The sequence below is a fragment of the Corvus cornix genome, chromosome 13 (genome assembly GCF_000738735.6).
Source record: "Corvus cornix cornix isolate S_Up_H32 chromosome 13, ASM73873v5, whole genome shotgun sequence".
Lineage (NCBI taxonomy): Eukaryota > Metazoa > Chordata > Aves > Passeriformes > Corvidae > Corvus > Corvus cornix.
In genome coordinates, this window is record NC_046343.1 from 4,957,249 (window position 1) to 4,977,667 (window position 20,419).

Below are 20,419 nucleotides of genomic sequence, written 5' to 3' on the forward strand. Positions count from 1 at the left end.
AAAAAAGGTGATGGTACAACCCCCAAAATGCAATTAGTGGAAAGGTTCCACTTTTCAGAGACTTGTGAAAGTGCTGAAGTAGTTTTGGCACTTAAATTAGGAATTAAAAGAGGAATGATGAAGTCCCTGGGAGCCCTGTGTATTTATCAGCATCCACAGAGCACTTTTTAGAGTGCTCTTTTAGAAGAGGCAAACCTCTTCTCCTTGTTGAAGAGAGAGGCAGAGCCCAGCCTGGCCCCTCACATTCCCAGCCTGGCATTGCTCCACAGCACCCAAGAGCTTATCACTGCTCTTGCTTATCTTACAGGGGAGGCTGAGGTTCTGGCTGAGGTTTGGGCTCCTGAGTAGCTGCAGCATCCAGGACTTCTTCTGTTGCCCGAGCAGCAGGAGAGAAAGGGAAGTCTCCCGAGTGGGAAGTGTCCCTTCAAAGCTGTCCAAAGCCTGTAAGCTCCAGGTTTCGGATTCACATGAAAGTGGGTGTAAGAGAACTGCAACTTCAGGGAAGGTACTTGAGGCTTTTTAAATTCAAATAAGCCTCAAAGTACTGGGTCATTTAATTGCTCCAGTTTAGAGGAGCCTTTGGGAACCAGCTTTGCTGCTGAGGTTGGTGCTGTGCTCCCCCTCTGTCCCTGGGCTCAGCGCAGGGATGTGAGTGCACTCGCCTGGCCCACGTTTTACTCTTGTATCCACATCCCAGACTCCCATCGTTCAAGGAAAGCATGAAATGATTGGCATAATTTGGGTTTGGTTGGGATATGATTTATCCAAAACTAGAGAGTAGATGTGCTGAGCCACTGAAGCTGCTTCAGGTGATGGTCTTGGTGGATTAGGCAGCCTCATCACACATTCCCCACTCTCTTTATGGAGAGACAACTGATAAAATTGCTTTGAAAAGTGGGGAAGTGTTATGATCTGTACTTTGTTAGGGATGCACTAGCTTTGGAAGAAACATTCCAGTTTCAATATGTGGAAGAAATGTACACACCATTCAATTTCATATTCCATATGAAAAGGACATTGTGTTCATCCACAGAGGTGAAACACAGAATTTATTGCATATCTTGCTTCAGAGCTGGGCCCAACCCCGTGTTTTGTAATAAGCTCATCACACATCTGCATTTGGGCTTCATATATTTGTGAATACAATTATTGCATTAGCAGTTAACATAATATTGCATTATTTCCTGTTCAGAAGTTTGATAAGAAGTCAGAAGCATGCTGGAGTTTCAAGCAGAGTTCATGACACATTAACATTTCAGAATAATGATAAATATATCCCTCAAACGATTCAGGCTTGTTTTAAACGACTCAAAACCATGTCCTGCAGCTGTGGGATTGGAAAGCTCAAAGCTGCACAAACAACAAATATATGGAGAGTTGCCTATAAAGCAGCTTTAAATTTGGCTGGGGCTTAGGAGCGGAAGAATCTGAGTTGCAAACCTTGGATGAAAAGTGACTTTTTTTTAAAAGGCATTTGCATTTGTTAATAAAAAGCAGCTTTGAGCCAAGCAGGGTGAGGCTGAGAGCCTCTCAATGTGTGTGGCAGCACTGCCTGGTGTGAGTCTCCTCTCCTCTCCTCTCCTCTCCTCCCTCCGCCCTCTCCTCTCCTCTCCTCTCCCTCCCTCCTCCTCCTCCTCTGCCTCCTCCTCTCCTCTCCTCTCCTCTTCCTCTCTCTCTCTCCTCTCCTCTCCTCTCCTCTCCTCTCTCTCCTCTCCTCTCCCTCTCCTCTCCTCTCCTCTCCTCTTCCTCTCCTCTCCTCTCCTCTCCTCTCCTCTCTCTCCTCCTCTCCTCTCCTCTCCTCTCCTCTCCTCTCCTTCCTCTCCTCTTCCTCTCCTCTCCTCTCCCTCCTCTCCTCTCCTCTCCCTCTCCTCTCCTCTCCTCTCTCTCCTCTCCCTCTGCTCCTCTCCTCTCCCCTCCTCCTCTCCTCTCCTCTCTCTCCTCTCCTCTCCTCTCCTCCTCCACCTCTGCCTCTCCTCTCCTCTCCTCTCCTATCCCTTCCTCTCCTCTCCTCTCCTCTCCTCACATCCACTCCTCTCCTTCTCCTCTCCTCTCCTCTCCTCTCCCTCCTCTCCTCTCCTCTCCTCTCCTCTCCTTCCTCTCCTCTCCTCTCCTCTCCTCTCCTCTCCTCTCCTCTCCTCTTCCTCCTCTCCTCTCCTCTCCTCTCCTCTCCTCTCCCTCTCCTCTCCTCTCCTCTCTCTCCTCTCCTCTCCTCTCTCCTCTCCTCTCCTCTCCTCTCCTCTCCTCTCCTCTCCTCTCCTCTCCTTCCTCTCCTCGTCCTCTCCTCTCCTCTCCTCTCCTCTCTCTCCTCTCCTCTCCTCTCCTCTCCTCTCCTCTCCTCTCCTCTCTCTCTTCCTCTCCTCTCCTCTCTCCTCTCCTCTCCTCTCCTCTCCTCTCCTCTCCTCCTCTCCCTCTCCTCTCCTCTCCTCCCTCTCCTCTCCTCTCCTCTCCTCTCCGGAAAGGCCCTCTCAGCTGCCAAGGGTAGTGGAGGCTGCTCCAGGGGGTGTCCCTGGGACAGCCTGGGGCTGTTTGTTTCGGCTCCTTATTCTGGCCACTGCACTGGGTGGCAGAGCCCCAGGGGAGATGTGCAGCAGCTGGCTGAGGACACAGCAAAGGAGGTCCAGAGCTCATGTGGTCTGACCTGTGGAGCCATCAGAAAGTTGTTTTCAGGCCACTCTGACAGGGAGCAGTATCACTGGGTAGGTGACAGGCAGTCCTGCCCTGCCTGGTGCTCAGTGGTGCAGTAAAAGATCTGTGTGTCACTTGTATTTCAGTGTTTCCTGCTTTTGCACATTTCCAGGACCTCTCCTACCAACTGAGTGAGGAAGTTGCTGCCTGTTTCTGAGCAGGAAGGATATATGAGATTATTCCACTGATGGGCTACACATCATCAGTGTCTAATGGGCTTCCTTCATGGGCAGGGGTTAAGGGTCATGCAAAGGAGGGAAATTGAGTTTATCCTGCTGTACTGTCTCTTGGAATCATCAGAAAAACAGGGGTGGGACCTGGAAAGCCACAGCTGCTTTTCAGCCTCCTGATTCCCTTGGGATATTCAGTGATTCCTCTGTGTGGGGCAGAGAGGAAGAGACCAGGAAATGAAGCCTTTTAAATCCTCTGTGCAATGACTCATTATAAACCTGTTTTCCATTTATTTTATTTCCTTTTTCCTCCCTGGGCAACCTTTGTGGTTCCTATTGGTAAGCCAAGGGTCTATGTGACAGATCTCGCTTGGGTAACATAATTTACACAGTGAATGTCATGGATGATGTTGGTGGGAGAAGGGGATGGAGAGTCTTTAGTCTGTGATGCTTTCCCAGGCCTTACAAATGGCTTGTTTGGTTCCACCTCAATAGATGGGAAGCCACTTTTTCCTTCCAAACTGCTGTGTTTACACAATAAATATGTTCTTAGCAAAAGCTCTAAAGGAAGGGAGCTTAAGAGCTCCAGGACTCATCTGGATGGAACTCACCAAGAAAAAAAAAATTGGATTTCATTGGTTTTATGAAGTGCCAGGTTTTGACTGCAATATTCCAGAGGCTTGAAATCTCCCATTTCCCACTAGTGGTGGATATGGAAAGCAGGCCTGCCTGCTTGTGTTGTCATGAGTCATGTGTTGGTGGTGTTCAAGATGGGCCCACTTCAGGTTTTGATAATAAATTCTGGCTTTAGGGAATATTTAAGTGACTGAGAGGCAAGAGTTCACATTCCCCTTCTTACCCTACTTGGATCCTGTTGAGAGGCAATGGAGTGGGACCACAAATTGTAGATGGAAATCTGATGTCTCAGGTTTCTTGGGAAAATCAATTCCCTCCACCCCCAGATGCTGGCAGCCTGGCTGGACAGATTTATTGTGATTTGAGGAAAGGGACAGGGAAAGACATGTAAGAGTCTGCAGGCTTCACTTTTCTTGGTCCCATGACTGAAAAATCAATGTCAATGTTTCTCGTGAGAGCTTCATGGACGATTTGGCTTTTGTTTTTTGGGAGGAAATAAAAACCATGTCCATCTCCTAGATACTGCTGTTTGTTTCTAAATTGGAAGCTGTCCATGTAGACTAGCCCCTCTGTAAAATGAATCCAAGCAAGGCTGCTGATGGGACTAAATTATTAAAAGTCCTTCTTGCTCTAATTAGCAAGAGCGTCAGGATGCTGGGGCACTCTGGGTGCCTGTGGGTGATCCCAGGCTGGTGCAACTGAATGTGTTCATGGCAGTCCCCTGCGATGGAGGGACCTGAGCTCCTCTTAGACTTGTGCTAGCAAGTGATGTTTTACAGGGAAAACTGTTCCCATTATCAGGAAAATAGGGGTGAGGTTCTGTAGAGCAGCTGGGAAATGTGCACTCCCCCAAGAGGACATGGTCATGCAGGGTCCCAACTTTCCTTCTGCTGTTTTTGGGAGTGTTTGGGTGTGCTGTGCATCCCCTCTTTCCCCAGCTGCTTCTCTGCTCCTCAACAGTGGCCAGAAGAACTGAAATCCACATCCTTTCCCCATCCCCAAGTGCCACAGGGGCAGCTGCCTGCCAAGAGAGCTGGGTTTGCACCGTGCCTTCAGCCTGCCTCTCCTGTTGAGAGCCATCTCAGTTCATGAGTGAGGTATGTGACCTCCCTGGCACGGCATCCCAGCAGAGCCAGGCTGCTCTGTGCTGTCAGCTCTGCATGCAGGGCCCTTCCAGGGAGCAGAGCAGGAAGGAGGGCTTTGTGTCAAACAATGATATCATTGACAGGCTGGAGCAGGACCAGGACTGCTCCACGACAGCCATCAGCAGGAACCGGCTCAGGCCATCTGTACATTATGGCACCGAGCCACTCTCCCTTCGTTTGGCTTCCTCACTTGTATTTAACCCGGCTCCCAAGGCTTTCTGGGGAACAAATCCTACCAAGAGCACGCTATTCCACCCTGAGCTTGGAGGCTGAGCTGGATCTTGGGGAATGACTGACCTTGCTGAAAGCTGGTCCCTGTTGAAAAGGTGTGAGGCCTCTCTAGAACATCCCAAGTGCTCGTGTGCAGCTTTCCCTGGCCTCAAACCGGCTGCAGCTGCTATTGAGCTTTAGCAAAGGAGGGTACTCCCATCCCAAACCAGCTTTTTCTCTGACTTCATCAATTCTTCATGCTGATAACTCCTCTAATGAGACGCTCTGTGCTGCCTTTTAGGAAGATGTGTGCTAGCGATCTGCCAGCTGCCTGACTGGATCTCAGAAGCCTTTGAGTGATGTTATTTTGCATCCAGACTTTTGCAGCTTCAGCGTGAGGTGCTGGAGAAGTGGTCACTGAGGCATGTAATGTAACTGAGAAGAAAGAATCACATTGTGCTGCTTTTTCCAGATTTTCCTTCTCCAGCACAGAGGTGAACTCTGTGTTCTTCTGGAAATGGTGATGTACTTCTATCAGTGCTTTGGAGGGCTGAGCTCCCCTGGAATCAGCTGTTCAGCCAGGCAGGGATGTTGTCCTGAAATGATGGCAGATAAGGTTTTGGGGTATGGGTGTCTCTCTGCTGTTTATCCAGCAACTGGTACACATGGAAAAGAGAGTCAAGACTGGCTGATAACTCTGGTGCACTCTTGGTGGCAAGGTTTGTTTGCTGTTTATTTACAGTTTGGTGGAAAGCTTGGTGCTTGCTAAAGAAGTGAGTTGGGCTGGGAATGAAATTTTACAGGCTCAAAATAAGACACCAAGGGTGTTGCAAGATGTCCTTTTTTATTTCCTCTTTCCTCACTGCCCACCACACCCTGTGCAATCCCCTGTGAGAGCCCTTTCTGGCAGCGCTGCAAGAGCCCCAGGGCCCCCCTGCATTAAGGCTGGGTACTGTCTTCAAAATAGGACTGTTTCATGCTCAGAGCAAGAAACTGGACTTTTCTTAGGGACCCTGTGGTGTAGAGTAAGAGTCAACTGGTGGAGAGACGCTTGGCAGTTGTAACATGGAGATGCCACAGGCTCTCAGCTCAGCAGCTGCGTAAGTGTCCCTAAAAATTCAGACAGAGCTCCTTAATCCCCTCTAGAAGGGGCTGTAGCCTGAGTGTGCAAGTAGGAAGGGACATGCACACCCCCTGTGCTGTGTGGCCTCATCCTGTGCCCTGGAACCTGGGCTCTGGTGCTCAGCACCGGGGCTGGGTAGGAGTCACAGCTCTGAGGAGCCTCATGGGTGATGCTGAAGGGGAGATCAAGTGGCTATTCATAGCTAATGCTTTCCAAGAATAAAGGAGCGGGAGGAAAACACAAGCGTGCTTGTTTGGGAATGAAACAAGCAGGCTGTGCGAAGCCTCAGCTACTGGAAACCCACGGGCTGGTGCCCGGTTTAACAGCACAGGGCAGATCACACTGCTTTACTGTCTGCCCTGACACAGACCAGATACCTGCCAGAGCATTGCTCAAGGCAATTTCCTGCGAGTTAATGCAATCTGTTGATTAAATATTTGTTTCTTGCACCCTTGCTGAGCAAGATGCTGCAGTCAGGGAGATGAAGGGAATTATGTTCTGTGGGATGTTGCTTATCTTGGGTTTACAGACCTGGGACAGCTGAACACAGCAACCTTGCCTTCGGGTCGCTGACAGCATTTAGTGATAAAAACACATCAGAAAGAGACAAAATGAGCTTTTCTGGGCTATGCTGAACTTTAAAAGTGGAGATAAAAGCTGCTGTTTTCCTGACATCAGATGCTATCAAATGCAACAGTGGCACAGTTGTTTGTCGTTAAGCTGTGGGTACTTGTTCAGCTGTCTGAGCCTTTGGATGCCAGGTGGGTGAAGCACTTTCAAACACTGATAAAAGGTTTCGTTTCATGTTGTTTTGATGTAATTTAATTAGATATCACAGGCACCCAGTCCCTTTTTTAAACAGAGATGCTTTCAAGGTTGGTAAGATCTGACTGCCAGGTACCAAAAGCCAAGGCAGATGGAAAAATCTTTGTGTTTGCTTGTGATACAGCTTTTTTCATCCAGCTTAAAGAAATCAGGCAAAGAATAGAAGGAAACATTTTTTTTCTTTCTTTCTAGCAGTTTAGTTCTAAAATCTGGTGCATGACATGCTTTAAACAGGGATGCAAAGGGATTGAGCTGCAGCTGCATCTGACAACACACTGCCCAGGATGTGTGTGGCCTCCTCATGGATGGCAACTGTGGCACTTTGGTGGCCTGACAGCGCTGTGGGGTTGCTGCAGGATTGTGTTTCATCACTAGGGTATGTTCTGTGATCCTTCTCCAAATTTTTGCAAGGCGAACTCTTGTTTTTAAAAACTGCTTTAAGCCTACATTATATGGCTGCTGAGATGGACACAGGATATGACCTTCTTGGTTTGGCCTGGATTTTGACTTGCTGTACTTTTTTACATCACTGTTTAGCAAATGCAGATGTTTAAAAAGAAGGAGAAGGCTGTTTCCTCTGGAACAAAATCAAAATGCTTTCTATTCAGTGCATAGGAGCTCCTTTTATAGACTTTTGGTCTGATCTTGGGTTGAAGACAGGGAGAATATTGTGTACATGGGGATGACATGAACAAATTCAAATTGGGGAATCAGCATTTTCCTATAACAAAGATGTGAACCGGCTTCTGGGCAGCAGTTGAAATGCAGATGCAGATTGGTTTATGACTGTACTCAGAAATGGGCAGTGGAGACAGTCTGGGTTTGAGCTGAGGACTCACACCAGAGCCCAGATGTGTCCTGAACTGGCCTGTGCAGTGTTTGCTAGGCTGGACTTGGTGCTTTGAATCTAATCCCAGTATATCTGGGACATAACTTGGCAACAGAAAGAAAACTGCACAGAGACTTGTACCCATTAAGGGTCAGTGATGAGGCTGGGATATGGGGTCTTTAAAAGCCCTCATGTAAAAATTGAGTTGTTCACTTGCAGCTGTTGGAATTGGATCTTGGTGCCTAATTAAACTCAGGGACAGGCTCTCTGTGATTGTTTTAATTTAATAAATGGCTTGAAAGAGCACTTAGATGGCTTGTGGGGCCCTCCCGGGAGCGGATATGCTCCGGGAGAAGTGCTCAGCTCCTGCCAGGGCAGTGGAGAGATAGATGTGGCAAGGTCAGCTGTGCTCCCACCTTCTGACCCTCTGCCATCACAGTGTGCTCTGCACAGGCAGCAGAGCCCGTGGTGATGCTCCTGCCATGGATCCCATGGCTCCTGGGCCACCAGGAGCTGCCACTGCTCCTGGAACAAGTGCCTGGCAGGAGGGACATGCTGAGAGCAGAGTGCAGAGATAGAGCACAGCTGGTGTCCTGTGAATCCCTGTCTCTCACCTGCCCTCTCGGGGTGTTGCAGTTGGTTTCACACTAAGGGTAGAAAACACTGACTGCCCCAAATCCACAACAGCGGTTCACAGCAGCAGGGATATTTACACTGACTTCAGAAAGAGCTGGATCTAGCTGGTTTTCCAGCACCCCTAAAAAAAGAACTCCAGATAAAAATAAAGGTCTTACCATCTTTATTTTTTAATTTACTTTTTTTTCACCCCCTCCACTGTGTCTGCAGAAACCTCTTTGCACCAGGCTACATCGAGACCCACTACAGCCAGACTGGCCAAGCCCAGAGCACCCCCCTGACCCACACGGTGAGTGCCGAGATCAGACTTGGAGAAGCAGGTGAACATCTTCCTACGGAGCCTTTTTATTTGAGGGCACAGATCCCTACAGCTTTAAGCTAAAGGGGAGGGAAGTCCAGCTTTCTGATCTGCAATGTTCCAGTGGGAAAGCTGCTCCATCCCCCAAAAATGGTAAAAACATCTTTCTGTTTTGCCCAAGCTCTGTTATGAGAGCCAAGGTCAGCCGCCAGCATTGCTCCCCTCTCTCTGGGTGCTGGGGAATTGTTTATGCCTCGCACTGCTCACCCCTTGCTTTTAGTTTTGCCACCAGGTTCCCCATGCCGGGCACCTTCCCAGCCTTTGGGAAAAGCAGCCCCTATAAGCTCCTGTTCAGTAAAAACCCATAAATTACTGATCTCACACAGGCTTGGCTGGCTGTGCTGCAGCAGCACAAAGATATGCATTGGTCACAAAGCAAAAATAAGAGATAAAATCCCCATGAGATCATCTTTCCTACTGCTGCCCCGGGGTGAGGGGAAGGGATGTAATGAATATGTTGGCGTTTCTGCCCCAAAGCCTCCTTGTCCCAGCCAGAGGCTGCCTTTGTCTCAGCAGCAGCCCTGAGTCGGGGGCTTCCCCACTGCCCACGGTATCACCCTCTCTGGGGCTGAAGCCACATCCCTTGGGGCCTGACCCAGGGCCAGCTGCCATCGATGGGCAGCTCCTGTTACAGGCAGAAAGCTTTGGGTCGGCCCTAAAGCTGCAGCCATCCGAGTCGTTTCCTTGGGGATTCAAAGCTCTCCGTTTTTACTGGCAACAAGGAGCTGTTTGATGCTCTGGCACAGGCAGCGCATGGCAGCTGAAAGGCCAAATTTCGCTGCAGAGTCACAGAGATTTAGCGGTGATAATCAGCTGCCAAATGCAGCGGAAAGGGGACAATTACCGGAGTGCCGGCAGCGCTCGCACGGGACTCAGCGACGCCTAAAAATAGCACATGTCCCACGTCCATCCCAAATCTGCACCGCCAACCCTGCCTCCCTCTGCCTTCCAGGACCACTGCTTTTACCACGGGGTCGTGCGGGGCTGGGAGCACTCCAGCGTCACGCTCAGCACATGCCGGGGGCTGCGGTGAGTGCCTGGAGATGCGCGAATCTGGGAATGCCTCTGGGAATGCCTCTGGGAATGCCTCTGCTCCCGTGCTGCCACCCGAGCTCTGCTCCCAGCAGCCTGTGGATAGACCTGCTCTCAAAGGCACCCAGCCTGGGCATAAAAAGGGGCATGTTAGGGAAAAGGCAGAAAGTGGGGGTATCGTTAGTTGCCGTGGCCTCCTAAGCAGCCCTGTTCCCCTTCTGGGACGCTGTGTGCTGGCAGTGTGGACTGGGGCTATGAGTGAGTTTAACTCAAGAGTCCACTGAAGCAAAAGACTCTTGTTAGAGGCTCAGGGCTGCATCTGTCACAGACAGGGACAGGACTCACCACGTCCCAGCCCAATGCTCTGCACTAGTGCAGAAACCTTCTCCCAGTCTCTCACAGCTGGCAATTTGTGTGTGTTTTGGGGCAAAGTCTTCAAGTCTGAGCTCTCTCCTGGGTTGTCAGCCTTGTCTGCTTTCTCCCCAGGTGGTGCCAGGGCTGTGTGTGTGAAACCTTTACTTTGAGAGTAATGGGGTCTTTGGCTGGAAAAGGGGGTCTGTATCCTCAGCCAGGACTAAATGAAGCAGTTTGTGGTGACCAAGGAGCTGCATTCATTTACACCAGCTCAGAGTTTGTTTCCAAAACATCACACGGGCTTTATTGACATTAGTGGTCATCTGCTCTGGAGCCTGATGGGACTGGCTCCAGCCAGGAAACAGCCCCTGCCAAAGCAAACCTGAGACATCTTAGTGAGTGTAGCCAAAGGGCCCAGTGAGATAAACAGGACAGTGCAGCCACCTGTGGCTTGCAATAAATACTCCAAAAGCAAAAGCAGTCGCAGGTGTGCCATGCTTCTGCCAGCCTGTGTTTTCCTAGGCCCTGCCTTCCAACTCCAGAGGGACAGAGATGTTCAGTGTGCCTGTGCAGAGGCTTCCTGCACCCCTGAGCCGTCACTGTCTGCTGGCAACTCCTTGTTACCTTTACTAACTGCTGGGGAGGCACAGGAGATGAGCATACGTGGCTGTTCTCACTCTGAGCCTGCATGGCGTGGGTGGTGCCCATCGAGCCACACATCTTCTAGAGGGCATCACACACAGATTTCCAGCTCTGCTGCCTGTAAGATGCTCATTGAGAAAACCAGGACCATCTGGTTATGTGCATGACCCAGAGAGAACTCTGTTTTTCCTGTTGACAAACAAAGTCTTCACATTTTTCAGGTCCGTTCTGTTAAAGGCACATTTCTTCTATCGGTTGAAAAGCTTACATTGCCCCTAAAAGAAAAGCATGTTAAACTTCTCAAGTTGCAGCACATGCTCCAATAGCCCCTCAATGTCTGAGGCCCACTGAATGGATTTTAATATATGGAAGCTCAGGGATTTCCCCCTCTGAACTCAAAATATCCCCACCCTTTTTATTAATGAACTGACTGGCCTGGTAAGGATAAGTGTCTTGCCAGAGTCAGATGGGAGCTCAGCAGCAGCAGAAGGATTTGTCTCCAGTTGCTGTGTTAGTAATTAACTTTCCCTTTTATTGCTTCCCGTTTCAACAGAGGACTCATCGTACTGAGCAGCAATTCCAGCTATGTCTTGGAGCCAGCTCCCAACAGCCCAGACCAGCACTTGATTTACAGGGTGGACAACCTGAGGTTGAAGAGAGGAGCCTGTGCCTACCAGGGCACTGGGGATGCAGCTGAAGATTGGCTCAGGGACTTCACAACTGGGATGAAAGCACCAGGCCAGAGGGTGAGCAGGGCTCAGCCTGGGTCTGTGCATGATGCTCCAAATATCCCACCTGTTCCCAGCCCTGCTGTTCTCTAGGGGCACAGCTCAGAAAGTGAAATAAAGGAGAATATTTAAGGGGGTTTGTAACAAGCTGATTGTGAAATAGTGGCTCCAGCAGAGAAATAAATGAGTGTTGGGGACTGTGGTGGGCTGTAGCTGTTCCTGCATTCAATATAGGAACAAAAGGTGAGCGGAGGACAGGCATGTGGGCACTTGCTGTAGCTATACTGACCTTGGTTGCTCTAAATCAATCACATTTGGAGGTCCCTGTGTGTGATGGGGTGGGGTGAATGGCCAGTGAGAAACAAACTGGGAAAAACGGCCTGTAAAAATGTTTTGTGAAGAGTTTCTTGGGGAATATTGGGGGAATAACCCAATAACCTGTGTGGCTGCTGCTGCAGGTGAAACGGGACACTCTGCAGGCCACGAAGTACGTGGAGCTCCTGCTCGTGGCTGATTATGCTGAGGTAAGAAATGGGATTGTGTTCATACCCGCAGAGCACTGGGCACAGAGCATCTCACCTGCAGCATCTCCTGGGGCAGGGAGAGCTGTGTCTTGGTCTCTTGTCCTGGCAGCCACTATTGGCCAAGGGAGAGATACAGGTTGTGATTTGGGTGAGGGCTGAAGGTAGCAAGGTAGCAGTGTTCAGTCCTAATTATGGCTGGGAGAGTCTGCCTTCAGAACAGGGAAATTTGGGGGTTTCCAGGAGTGATGTGCTTCTAACTGCAGTACACTTAATCTCTAGAGAAGATAACTGTGATTATGCTCTGCTCTGAGCTGGTAGCAGATATATAAATAGACATTTTTAAGTCTCCAGATCACAGAATAGGTCTGGAAGAAGCTGACTGAAGTCAGCAATCCCTCCCCCATCCCCAGCCTGGACAGCAGGCCAGACACACTGACAGTGCAAACCACACAGTGTTTTACTGATTGTTTAATCTCCAGCACAGACGGGAGCCAGGCTGGTCCTATCCATGATTTACAACTTGAAACTCCAGTAGGGAAAACCACATAGTGCTCTGGGCTATAATTTATTCTGAACAAAACTAAAGAGGCAGAACCTATTTTGGTTTCTCTGTTAGGCAGCAGGACACCAGGGATACTGAGATACACATAATACCCAGGAACTGCCATATGTTGTTCACCATTTGATCAGACAAACTGGGACAGAGCCTCACGGTGCTGTTGTTAACTGCCCTTTCTTTGCTCTGTCCCTCATTAGAAGAAAAGCCCCAGGTTTTGTCATCTGTTAAACAAAAATCTGAACATTTTGCCACTTTAACCCTTTGAACTAACCAGTTTGCTAAAATTAACTCATTCATTGCCAGATGGTTTAAATAGGCAAATTGGTTGGATGAGTGAGATGTAATGAGAGCTCCAGCAGCCTTGACCTCAGACATGAAGTGCTGTTATCACACATTTTACCTGGCACATTTGCCAGTTCTTTGCCAGCCCCTGGCTCTGGGGGCACTGATAAGTTTGGGTTGCTCCACTGTGCCACCACTTGAATAGCATCACTGCCATGGGGTGCCAGGGATGAATTCTGAATATACACGTACAGGTGGGCTTCTAATCAGATGTGCAGTGCAGGGAGACTTCACTTCATAATACCCTTCTTATTTCCAGAATAATGTGGCTTGTTTTAACACATTTCAGCTCTTTGTAGTTGCCTTTGTGCTGCCTGACATGTTCATTCTGTTCAGTTTCAGAAACATCGCTTCAGCATCGAAGCAACAAAGCTTAAATTAGTGGAGGCTGCTAATTACGTAGATAAGGTGAGATTGGGGGTGTGTGGAAGGACGAAAGCAAGGCCCAGATCAAGAAATATGAGAATTAGTTGGGCCAGAGGAAGGCTGGCTTTTTGGGGGAGAGAATAATGTTTTGGCAGTTCTCCCCAGTGAGTTGAGGAGAGCACCTGCCAAACAATTGTGTTGTTGCAAATCCAGAACAGGGTGGGGGGATCTCCATTCCTTACTTTGGAGCCAGCATGAGCATCTTGTGTTTTACTACATCTCTGTAAAAACTGTAACCTAAGTAATGCTCTTTGAGAAGGGACTGAGGTATTCACTTGAAAAGGTAGAAAACCTGGGGAGTGGAGCTGGAAGGAGCCGTCTGAAGTCATCCCTGCAGTGGTACCTAGTGCTGCTGAAGTAAAAGTTCCTGCTTTTCAGATCTACTCCCTTTCTGCTCCCCTTGAACTCCTTCCACCACTCCCTTCACCCTGCTACCTATGAATGCTTCTGTTTGTACTTGACATGGGCAGAAGGTTACTCCCTTACTGTTTTCAGGAATTTTAACATACCAGAAGATGAAACATGATGTCAGTCTCCAGTCTTTGTTTCTCTAGATTATGTCTTTCTCATTTTCAAAAATGAAAGTTCAACGTCTCTATTTCAGTTGAGTTTAGGTTTGTGGTGGTTGCACACTTCTGTCTGCAGGGCTCAGCACCAAGCTGAAATGCATTTCCAGAGGGAGCATCTGCTCTGGACACGTGGATCTCTAGTAGCAATTAGCAGGATATATGCAAGATTTAAAACACAGTAAAATAACTTCATGGTGCTTATTTTATCATCTCTTTTCTTTTCTGTACCTTAGTTTTACAGGGCCTTAAATATCCGGATTGCCTTGGTGGGGCTGGAGATCTGGAATTACGGGAATAAATGTGATGTAACAGAGAATCCCTACTCCACCCTCAAGTCCTTTCTGGCCTGGAGTAGCAAAGAGAGGCTGCACAGAAAACATGATAATGCCCAACTAATCACGTAAGCTCATTCCTCCTGTTTCTGGCGAGTGGCTTGGGTGGGTGGGAAATCAGTTTGTACCATGATGTCCTTCCGAGATTCAAAGTGGCTTTGTGGAAAGCATTCATTCCTAACCCATCCCACTGACACACAGAGCCCTGGTGCTGGGACCCAGCTGGGGATGGCCTGTGGCTGGTGGCCCACTGATCTCGTCAGGGCCAGTAGCCTGGCTGGCAATGCAGATGGCATTGGAAGAAAAATTTGCAGCAGTTCTCAGATCCCCTTACCTCTTCCATGGAAACTCATCCACCAGGATGAGTAGGAGGACCTGTAGGACTGAAATGCAGAGATACTATGCCTTTTCCCTTGTTTTCTTTGGTTGGGTTTTTTTTTCCCCTTAACATTACTGTATTTCCTCTCCACCTGGTCATGTCCTGAGCACAATTTCCAGGGCTCCCATTTCAGAGATGCTGTCAGGGTGGTGTAGCATTCCAGCTCAGAGGCAGGAGCAGAGCATGGCTGCACCTCAGAGGTGTTGCCTACTACTCTCTTAAGTCCCTGAATCCCAAGCTGGCAAATATCAGGCTTATGGTAAATTAAGTATTCACAAACAAAACTCAACCAAGGATCCAGATATAGTCTTTTCTGTGCTTGTTGCAAAGCTCAGCAGGAGCACTTTTTGGAACCAAGCCATTATAAGAAATAGGATTGTCTGGCTGGCCCATAAAGCAGAGCAGCAGTCCAAGATAAACAGACCTTAAGGCTTTGTAGCTCTGCTATGATGTCCTGTGCTGGAAGATATTATAAAGGCAATGTGTCCCCCTGACACTGTGTAAGAAGCTGTGCACTGCAGGGGGCATTTCTCTGCCTGTCTTCCCGAGTGCCTCAGTGCCATTTCATGCTCTTTCTGGGTTGATTTTAGGGGTGTGCCCTTCAAAGGTACCACGGTAGGCTTGGCTCCCGTGATGGCCATGTGCTCTGATTTCCAGTCAGGAGGAGTAAACATGGTAAGTAATTGCCAGTACCTAATATAAAGTTTCTTGCCAGCAGTGAATACCTAGGATAGAGGCGTCCTAAAGCCCAGGAAGAAAATACTTCCTGTGAAGTTCTCCACTCACCTGCTTATAGGCAGGAATGCCTTCATAGATGTTTTCTACATGTACTAATGAGAAATGCCACTCACCCCATTGACCCAGAGGCGCACAGGTAAAATGCTGACGTGCCTCTTTGACCTTGCACAGGATCACTCTGATAATGCCATTGGTGTTGCTGCTACCATTGCTCACGAGCTGGGACACAACTTTGGCATGAATCACGATTCTGCTGGCTGCTGTACCACCCCTGCAGCAGATGGGGGCTGCATCATGGCTTCTGCAACTGGGTGAGTTCCTCTTGCATGGGCTCAGGGAGGAATGCGAAGAGCTTTGTTACAAGAGCCTTGGTGGAGTAAGAACCAGAAATGTAGAGTGAAAGTGGGTTCGTTGCTGCCTGCTGGAGTCAGTGTTTATAGAGAAAATATTGCTGGACAAACCCTGGGGCATGGAGCAGTAGCAATTTCCTAATTCCCAAGGAACTGATTCTTGCCTGAGACTGGCTCTAGGTAATTTAGAAGTGGAGCTCTGAACTATCTGGCAAGAGGAAAATTCTCCTGTTCCCTTTTCTAAAAAATACTGCTTGGTTTCTGAGAGCCTGTGTTTAACAGGAAAGAAGTCTTTGAGAGAAAGGGGAAGCAAGAGTGGCTCTAGAAGCCCATAGGAATTAAAAATCTCATTTTGGATGAGGAAACATAACAATTTCTACAATTCAGTCACGAAATATGCCAGATGAATGCCTTCACTTAAAGCCACATTCACCATTTTCTCCAGCCTTCCTCTGTTTGAACAGATTTTTTTCTTTCATAGACATCTTCTTTTATATGCATCATTTCCTCCAAGGAAAACCATTTGGGTGAGAAATGAAAGCATAGTGGCATGCAAGTAGAGCACACAACATCCACACACATGCACAGCCACACATGGAGTGCACAGGCATTGTAGCAACAGAAATTAATAATTCATGTCACAAAAAATATTCACATTCTTCAAAATGAGGTGGTAGATAGGAAAAATTAAACATTATTTTTAGCAGGTAGGCTCACAGGCTGAGTGCTGGACTCTTAGGCTTGTTTAAGTAGTTAGGAATAAGCCACAGCTCCAGTATTGAGGAGGTAAGGACAGCCATGCTTGTCAGCAACCACAGTCAAATGTAACTCAACATATTTTGGTTCTATAAAGTTTATTTTGTAAGGCAATTATATTACTAAACAACCTTGCAGTGCAGTCTCACCTTGTCTTCAAGGGTAATGCAGGCACAGGAAATCACAATCTGGTTTAGCACATCTCCAGGGATTTCAGGGAGAGACCTGTGTCCTTTGGCACTTGTCAGGATTTGCATGTGCTCCTTTTTGTTTCTCTAAACCATTGCCCAGATCTGTATTCCTGTTTTTCTACCCTGTCTATATGCAGGCACCCATTCCCCAAGGTGTTCAACCAGTGCAACAGACAAGAGCTGGAGAAGTATCTGCAGTCTGGTGGAGGGATGTGTCTCTCCAATATGCCAGATACCAAAAGAATGTATGGTGGAGGGAAATGTGGAAATGGCTACTTGGAAGAGGGGGAGGAGTGTGACTGTGGAGAGGTGGAGGTAACAATTGTTCAGGTCCAACTATTTGGGGTGTAGTGGGACACAGTGTTTTTATTATGTGTTTTGCAAATACAGTTATGTGATCTGTAATCAGCTTTTCATTGTGCTTTTCATCTTCCCTGTATGTAAATGTAAATCAAGGTTCTAAAATATTACATCTGACTTCACAGCGTGTAGCACAATCCATCCCAGAACTCAGGGATGGTGTGGTCCAGGGCTGAACAGAGGTGATTTAAACTTCCTTTAAGAAGGAGATGAAAAAGTGATTTTAGGTCACAGAATCACAGATCCATTTAGGTTGGAAAAGACCTCCAAGAGTGAGTCCAACCTGTGTCCCATCACCAGCTTGCCAACCAGCCCAGAGCACTCAGTGCCATGTCCAGCTGTTTCTTGACCACCTCCAGAGATGGGGACTCCACCATCTCCTGGGCAGCCTATCCCATGCTTAACAACCCTTCAGTGAAGAAATTCTTCCTGATAGCCAGGAAGAATTTTTCCAAATGTTGCAGTTTCATATAAAAGTTCACTTTACAAGGATGGGGCTTCTCTTAGCGCTGCATCTCACTTCTCCATATCCATCCTTTGACTCATTAAAAAAATGGAGCTGGGACCAGCAGCCCAGACTCTCTGGATGTGATGAGCACAACCAGTTGTATCCCATCAGCCCATCAGAGGCTGGATGTGCAGTGCTGGAATTCAGCTCGTGCTGGGTACCATGAGCATAATGTGGAAGGGAGGGTGTTACTTTGTGTGTGATCCATCGTGTGTGGGAACACATCAGGGCCAGCCTCAGATCTGCCCTCTGAGCTCTGCTGCATCCCTCTGTCTTCCAGGAGTGCAGGAACCCCTGCTGTGACCCCAGGACCTGCTCCCTGAAACCTGGTGCTGAATGTGCCCATGGCAGCTGCTGCCATCAGTGCAAGGTGGGACCTCCGGGTTTTCCTAAGAGGAGAGGGAATAACTGGGGTGGAAGTGTGAGGATAAAACTGGTGGGGGAAGGGGAGAAAACACAGCCAAATGTTTAACTCCTCACCTGGCTTGATTTTTTTAGGTGCAACAGCTATGAGTGTAATCAAACTAGTGGGGTCCTTTCTTCTGGCTGATTAATTTAATTGACTCCTGTGATAGCTTAAAATGAGCTGTGAATGTTGCTGGAATGAAGTGACGCTGCCTCTCTTAAACACTGAGGGATGGGAAGAATCAGAGCTGATATTTCTCTCCATTGGCTCCACAAGAAATCCAGACAGAGCTCTTGGAGCAAACACTTCCTCCAGGGACTAGGCTGGATGCTGTGTTTGCTCTGAACCCTCTTTTCTGTGGTGCAGCTGAATTCCTTTAGCTCAGGTGTTTGCTGAAGAACTGCTGGCAAAGAGTATGATTTTGAATCTCAGCTTTCCTTATAGCAACTGGTTAATATGTGTTTCTGATTTTGGAGCCAATGATCTCAAATTTGCCAACAAATTAACTCAAAAACGAACATAGGCAAACGTTTCTCTTAAGCTCATCTTTATGTTTGCACATTGACTGTGTGCTCTTACTGACCTATCCTGAGCATGTGGAAAACAATTTCCAGAAACCCACCTGGACTCATTTGGAACAACCTCCCAGATGTAACTGTGAATGCCCTTTGTTCTCCATCTGTTTGGTGGACAGGAGAAGAACGAACTGAGTAAACTCATAAGCAAGGGAGACATAAGTTATGCATTAGGAAAATGTCTCCAGCAGAAATGACAGGGAAACACAGAAACAAACTTCCCAACCAGGGAGGGGTTTGAGAACAGATTACACAAACATCTGTCAGAAATGGTTCAGGTAAATTGGATCCTACCCTAGGGTAGAGCGAGATGGATCAGTGACCCCATGAGGTCTGGCAACCTTACATTCTGTGCATGATCTCATTGCTACCTGGGGAAGGGATCCAGCTGTTAATTTTATTCTACACAGTTCACCCTGTTAATGAAGTCCCAGAGGCACTTCAGACCTCAAAAAACCTTAGACAAGGGGGATGAAGTGGCAGACGCAAGATTCTGTCTTATCTACAGACAGACGTGCAGACATGAAACCACAGAGGAGCCAAGCAGTAATTCTGGGGCTTTCCCACTGTCTCTTTTTAGCTGATGTCTCCAGGAACTCTCTGCAGGGAGAGGTCAGGGCTCTGTGACCTCCCAGAACATTGCACTGGCGAGTCCCCGTTCTGCCCCCTCAACTCTTACCAGATCGATGGGGCTCCCTGCGACGGAGGAAGGGCCTATTGCTACAGTGGCATGTGCCTCACCTACAGGGACCAGTGTGTGCAGCTGTGGGGGCCTGGTAAGGACTCTGCCTGCAGCAAAAAAATGCTGTCCTTTGAACCAGCCAATGTGATGTGGCACCCTGCTGTTCCTCACCCTGTGCAAGGCTGGAGTACCTTCCACACCTGCTATCAGTAGCAGAGTCTGAGGACCCTCTTCTCCTGCCTCACTCACTTGGAGGAGGCAGCAAAAAATTTCTCATGCTCCAACCATTCCAGGAAAAGGACAAATGAGTGGTGGGCATGGGGTGAGGTGAAGCAGCCACATGAGTCTCTCCCACACAGGAGCACAGCCAGCACCAGACGCCTGCTTTGAGAAGGTCAATGCTGCCGGAGACATCTACGGGAACTGCGGGAAGGACATCTATGGGAATTACAGGAAGTGCGAGACGAGGTACAAAGCAGAGTGGCAGCCCAGAGTTGCTCCTTGGAGAAGATGTTTTTATATATTACAAAATTATGGGCCAGGAGATAAAACTGATCCGTGCATTGGTTCACGCCCTCCCTCTGCCTCCTGGGAAACCAGCTGCATCCTTGTAGGACCTAGAGCCCTTACAGCTGAAGCTTCCAGCTCACCATTTCCCTGCCTTTTGCATTTCCAAATATCTAGTTGATATTCTTCCAAAGCAACAGAAGGGGGGAAGGGGGGATTTTTTTAATCTCTGAGTTAAATGTAGCTTTCTAACTGAGACAAAAATTTCTTGGTCTTACCTCTGACTTCGTTGAGGTTGGCCATCCATGGGGACATCCCCCACCCCTGGGGACTGTGAGATGGTACCATCAGTATCCATCAGACACTGTTGCTTGGGATAGTTCTTAGGAGGTGCCTGCTCATTTAACAATGACTCAACACTGCTGCTTTAATTCACATTTAGAGCTCATGTCTGCAAAACATCCAGCAAACCAGGAATAATCACTTTAGCCTTTCCTTTGAAATCAGAGATGCTAAATGTGGGAAGATCCAGTGCCTGAGCTCTGCTTTCAAACCCCTGCAGCCCAATGCAGTGCCCATAGACACCACTGTGAACATGCAGCGCTGCCGGGGAACCCACGTGTACAGATCCGACAGTGAGGAGAAGGAGATGCTGGATCCTGGCTTGGTGTTGACAGGAACAAAGTGTGGGAGCCATCATGTAGGTACAGTTCTGCCTGGAGTGGCTTGGGGGAGCTTCAGGGTATCACTTTTCCACCCAGAATGTGCTTTGTGGTTATCAAGCCATTAATTTTTTATGTCTAATGCCTTTCTAGGAGATTTTTGTATTTGTTAGAAAAACA

General features: G+C 48.3%; 1 protein-coding gene across 1 annotated transcript in view; it reads left to right on the forward strand.

Moving 5' to 3' along the window:
* Nucleotides 1-20,419, forward strand: part of ADAM19 (ADAM metallopeptidase domain 19) — a 33,298-nt gene that overhangs the window by 5,529 nt on the left and 7,350 nt on the right. Inside the window, exons 4-16 of the mRNA XM_039559653.1 lie at nucleotides 8,470-8,548; nucleotides 9,570-9,646; nucleotides 11,199-11,391; nucleotides 11,832-11,897; nucleotides 13,135-13,206; nucleotides 14,027-14,193; nucleotides 15,095-15,179; nucleotides 15,414-15,553; nucleotides 16,677-16,854; nucleotides 17,688-17,777; nucleotides 18,969-19,164; nucleotides 19,430-19,538; nucleotides 20,085-20,277. Coding sequence (XP_039415587.1) covers nucleotides 8,470-8,548; nucleotides 9,570-9,646; nucleotides 11,199-11,391; nucleotides 11,832-11,897; nucleotides 13,135-13,206; nucleotides 14,027-14,193; nucleotides 15,095-15,179; nucleotides 15,414-15,553; nucleotides 16,677-16,854; nucleotides 17,688-17,777; nucleotides 18,969-19,164; nucleotides 19,430-19,538; nucleotides 20,085-20,277 — 1,645 coding nt within the window. The remainder of the gene's footprint in view (nucleotides 1-8,469; nucleotides 8,549-9,569; nucleotides 9,647-11,198; nucleotides 11,392-11,831; nucleotides 11,898-13,134; nucleotides 13,207-14,026; nucleotides 14,194-15,094; nucleotides 15,180-15,413; nucleotides 15,554-16,676; nucleotides 16,855-17,687; nucleotides 17,778-18,968; nucleotides 19,165-19,429; nucleotides 19,539-20,084; nucleotides 20,278-20,419) is intronic.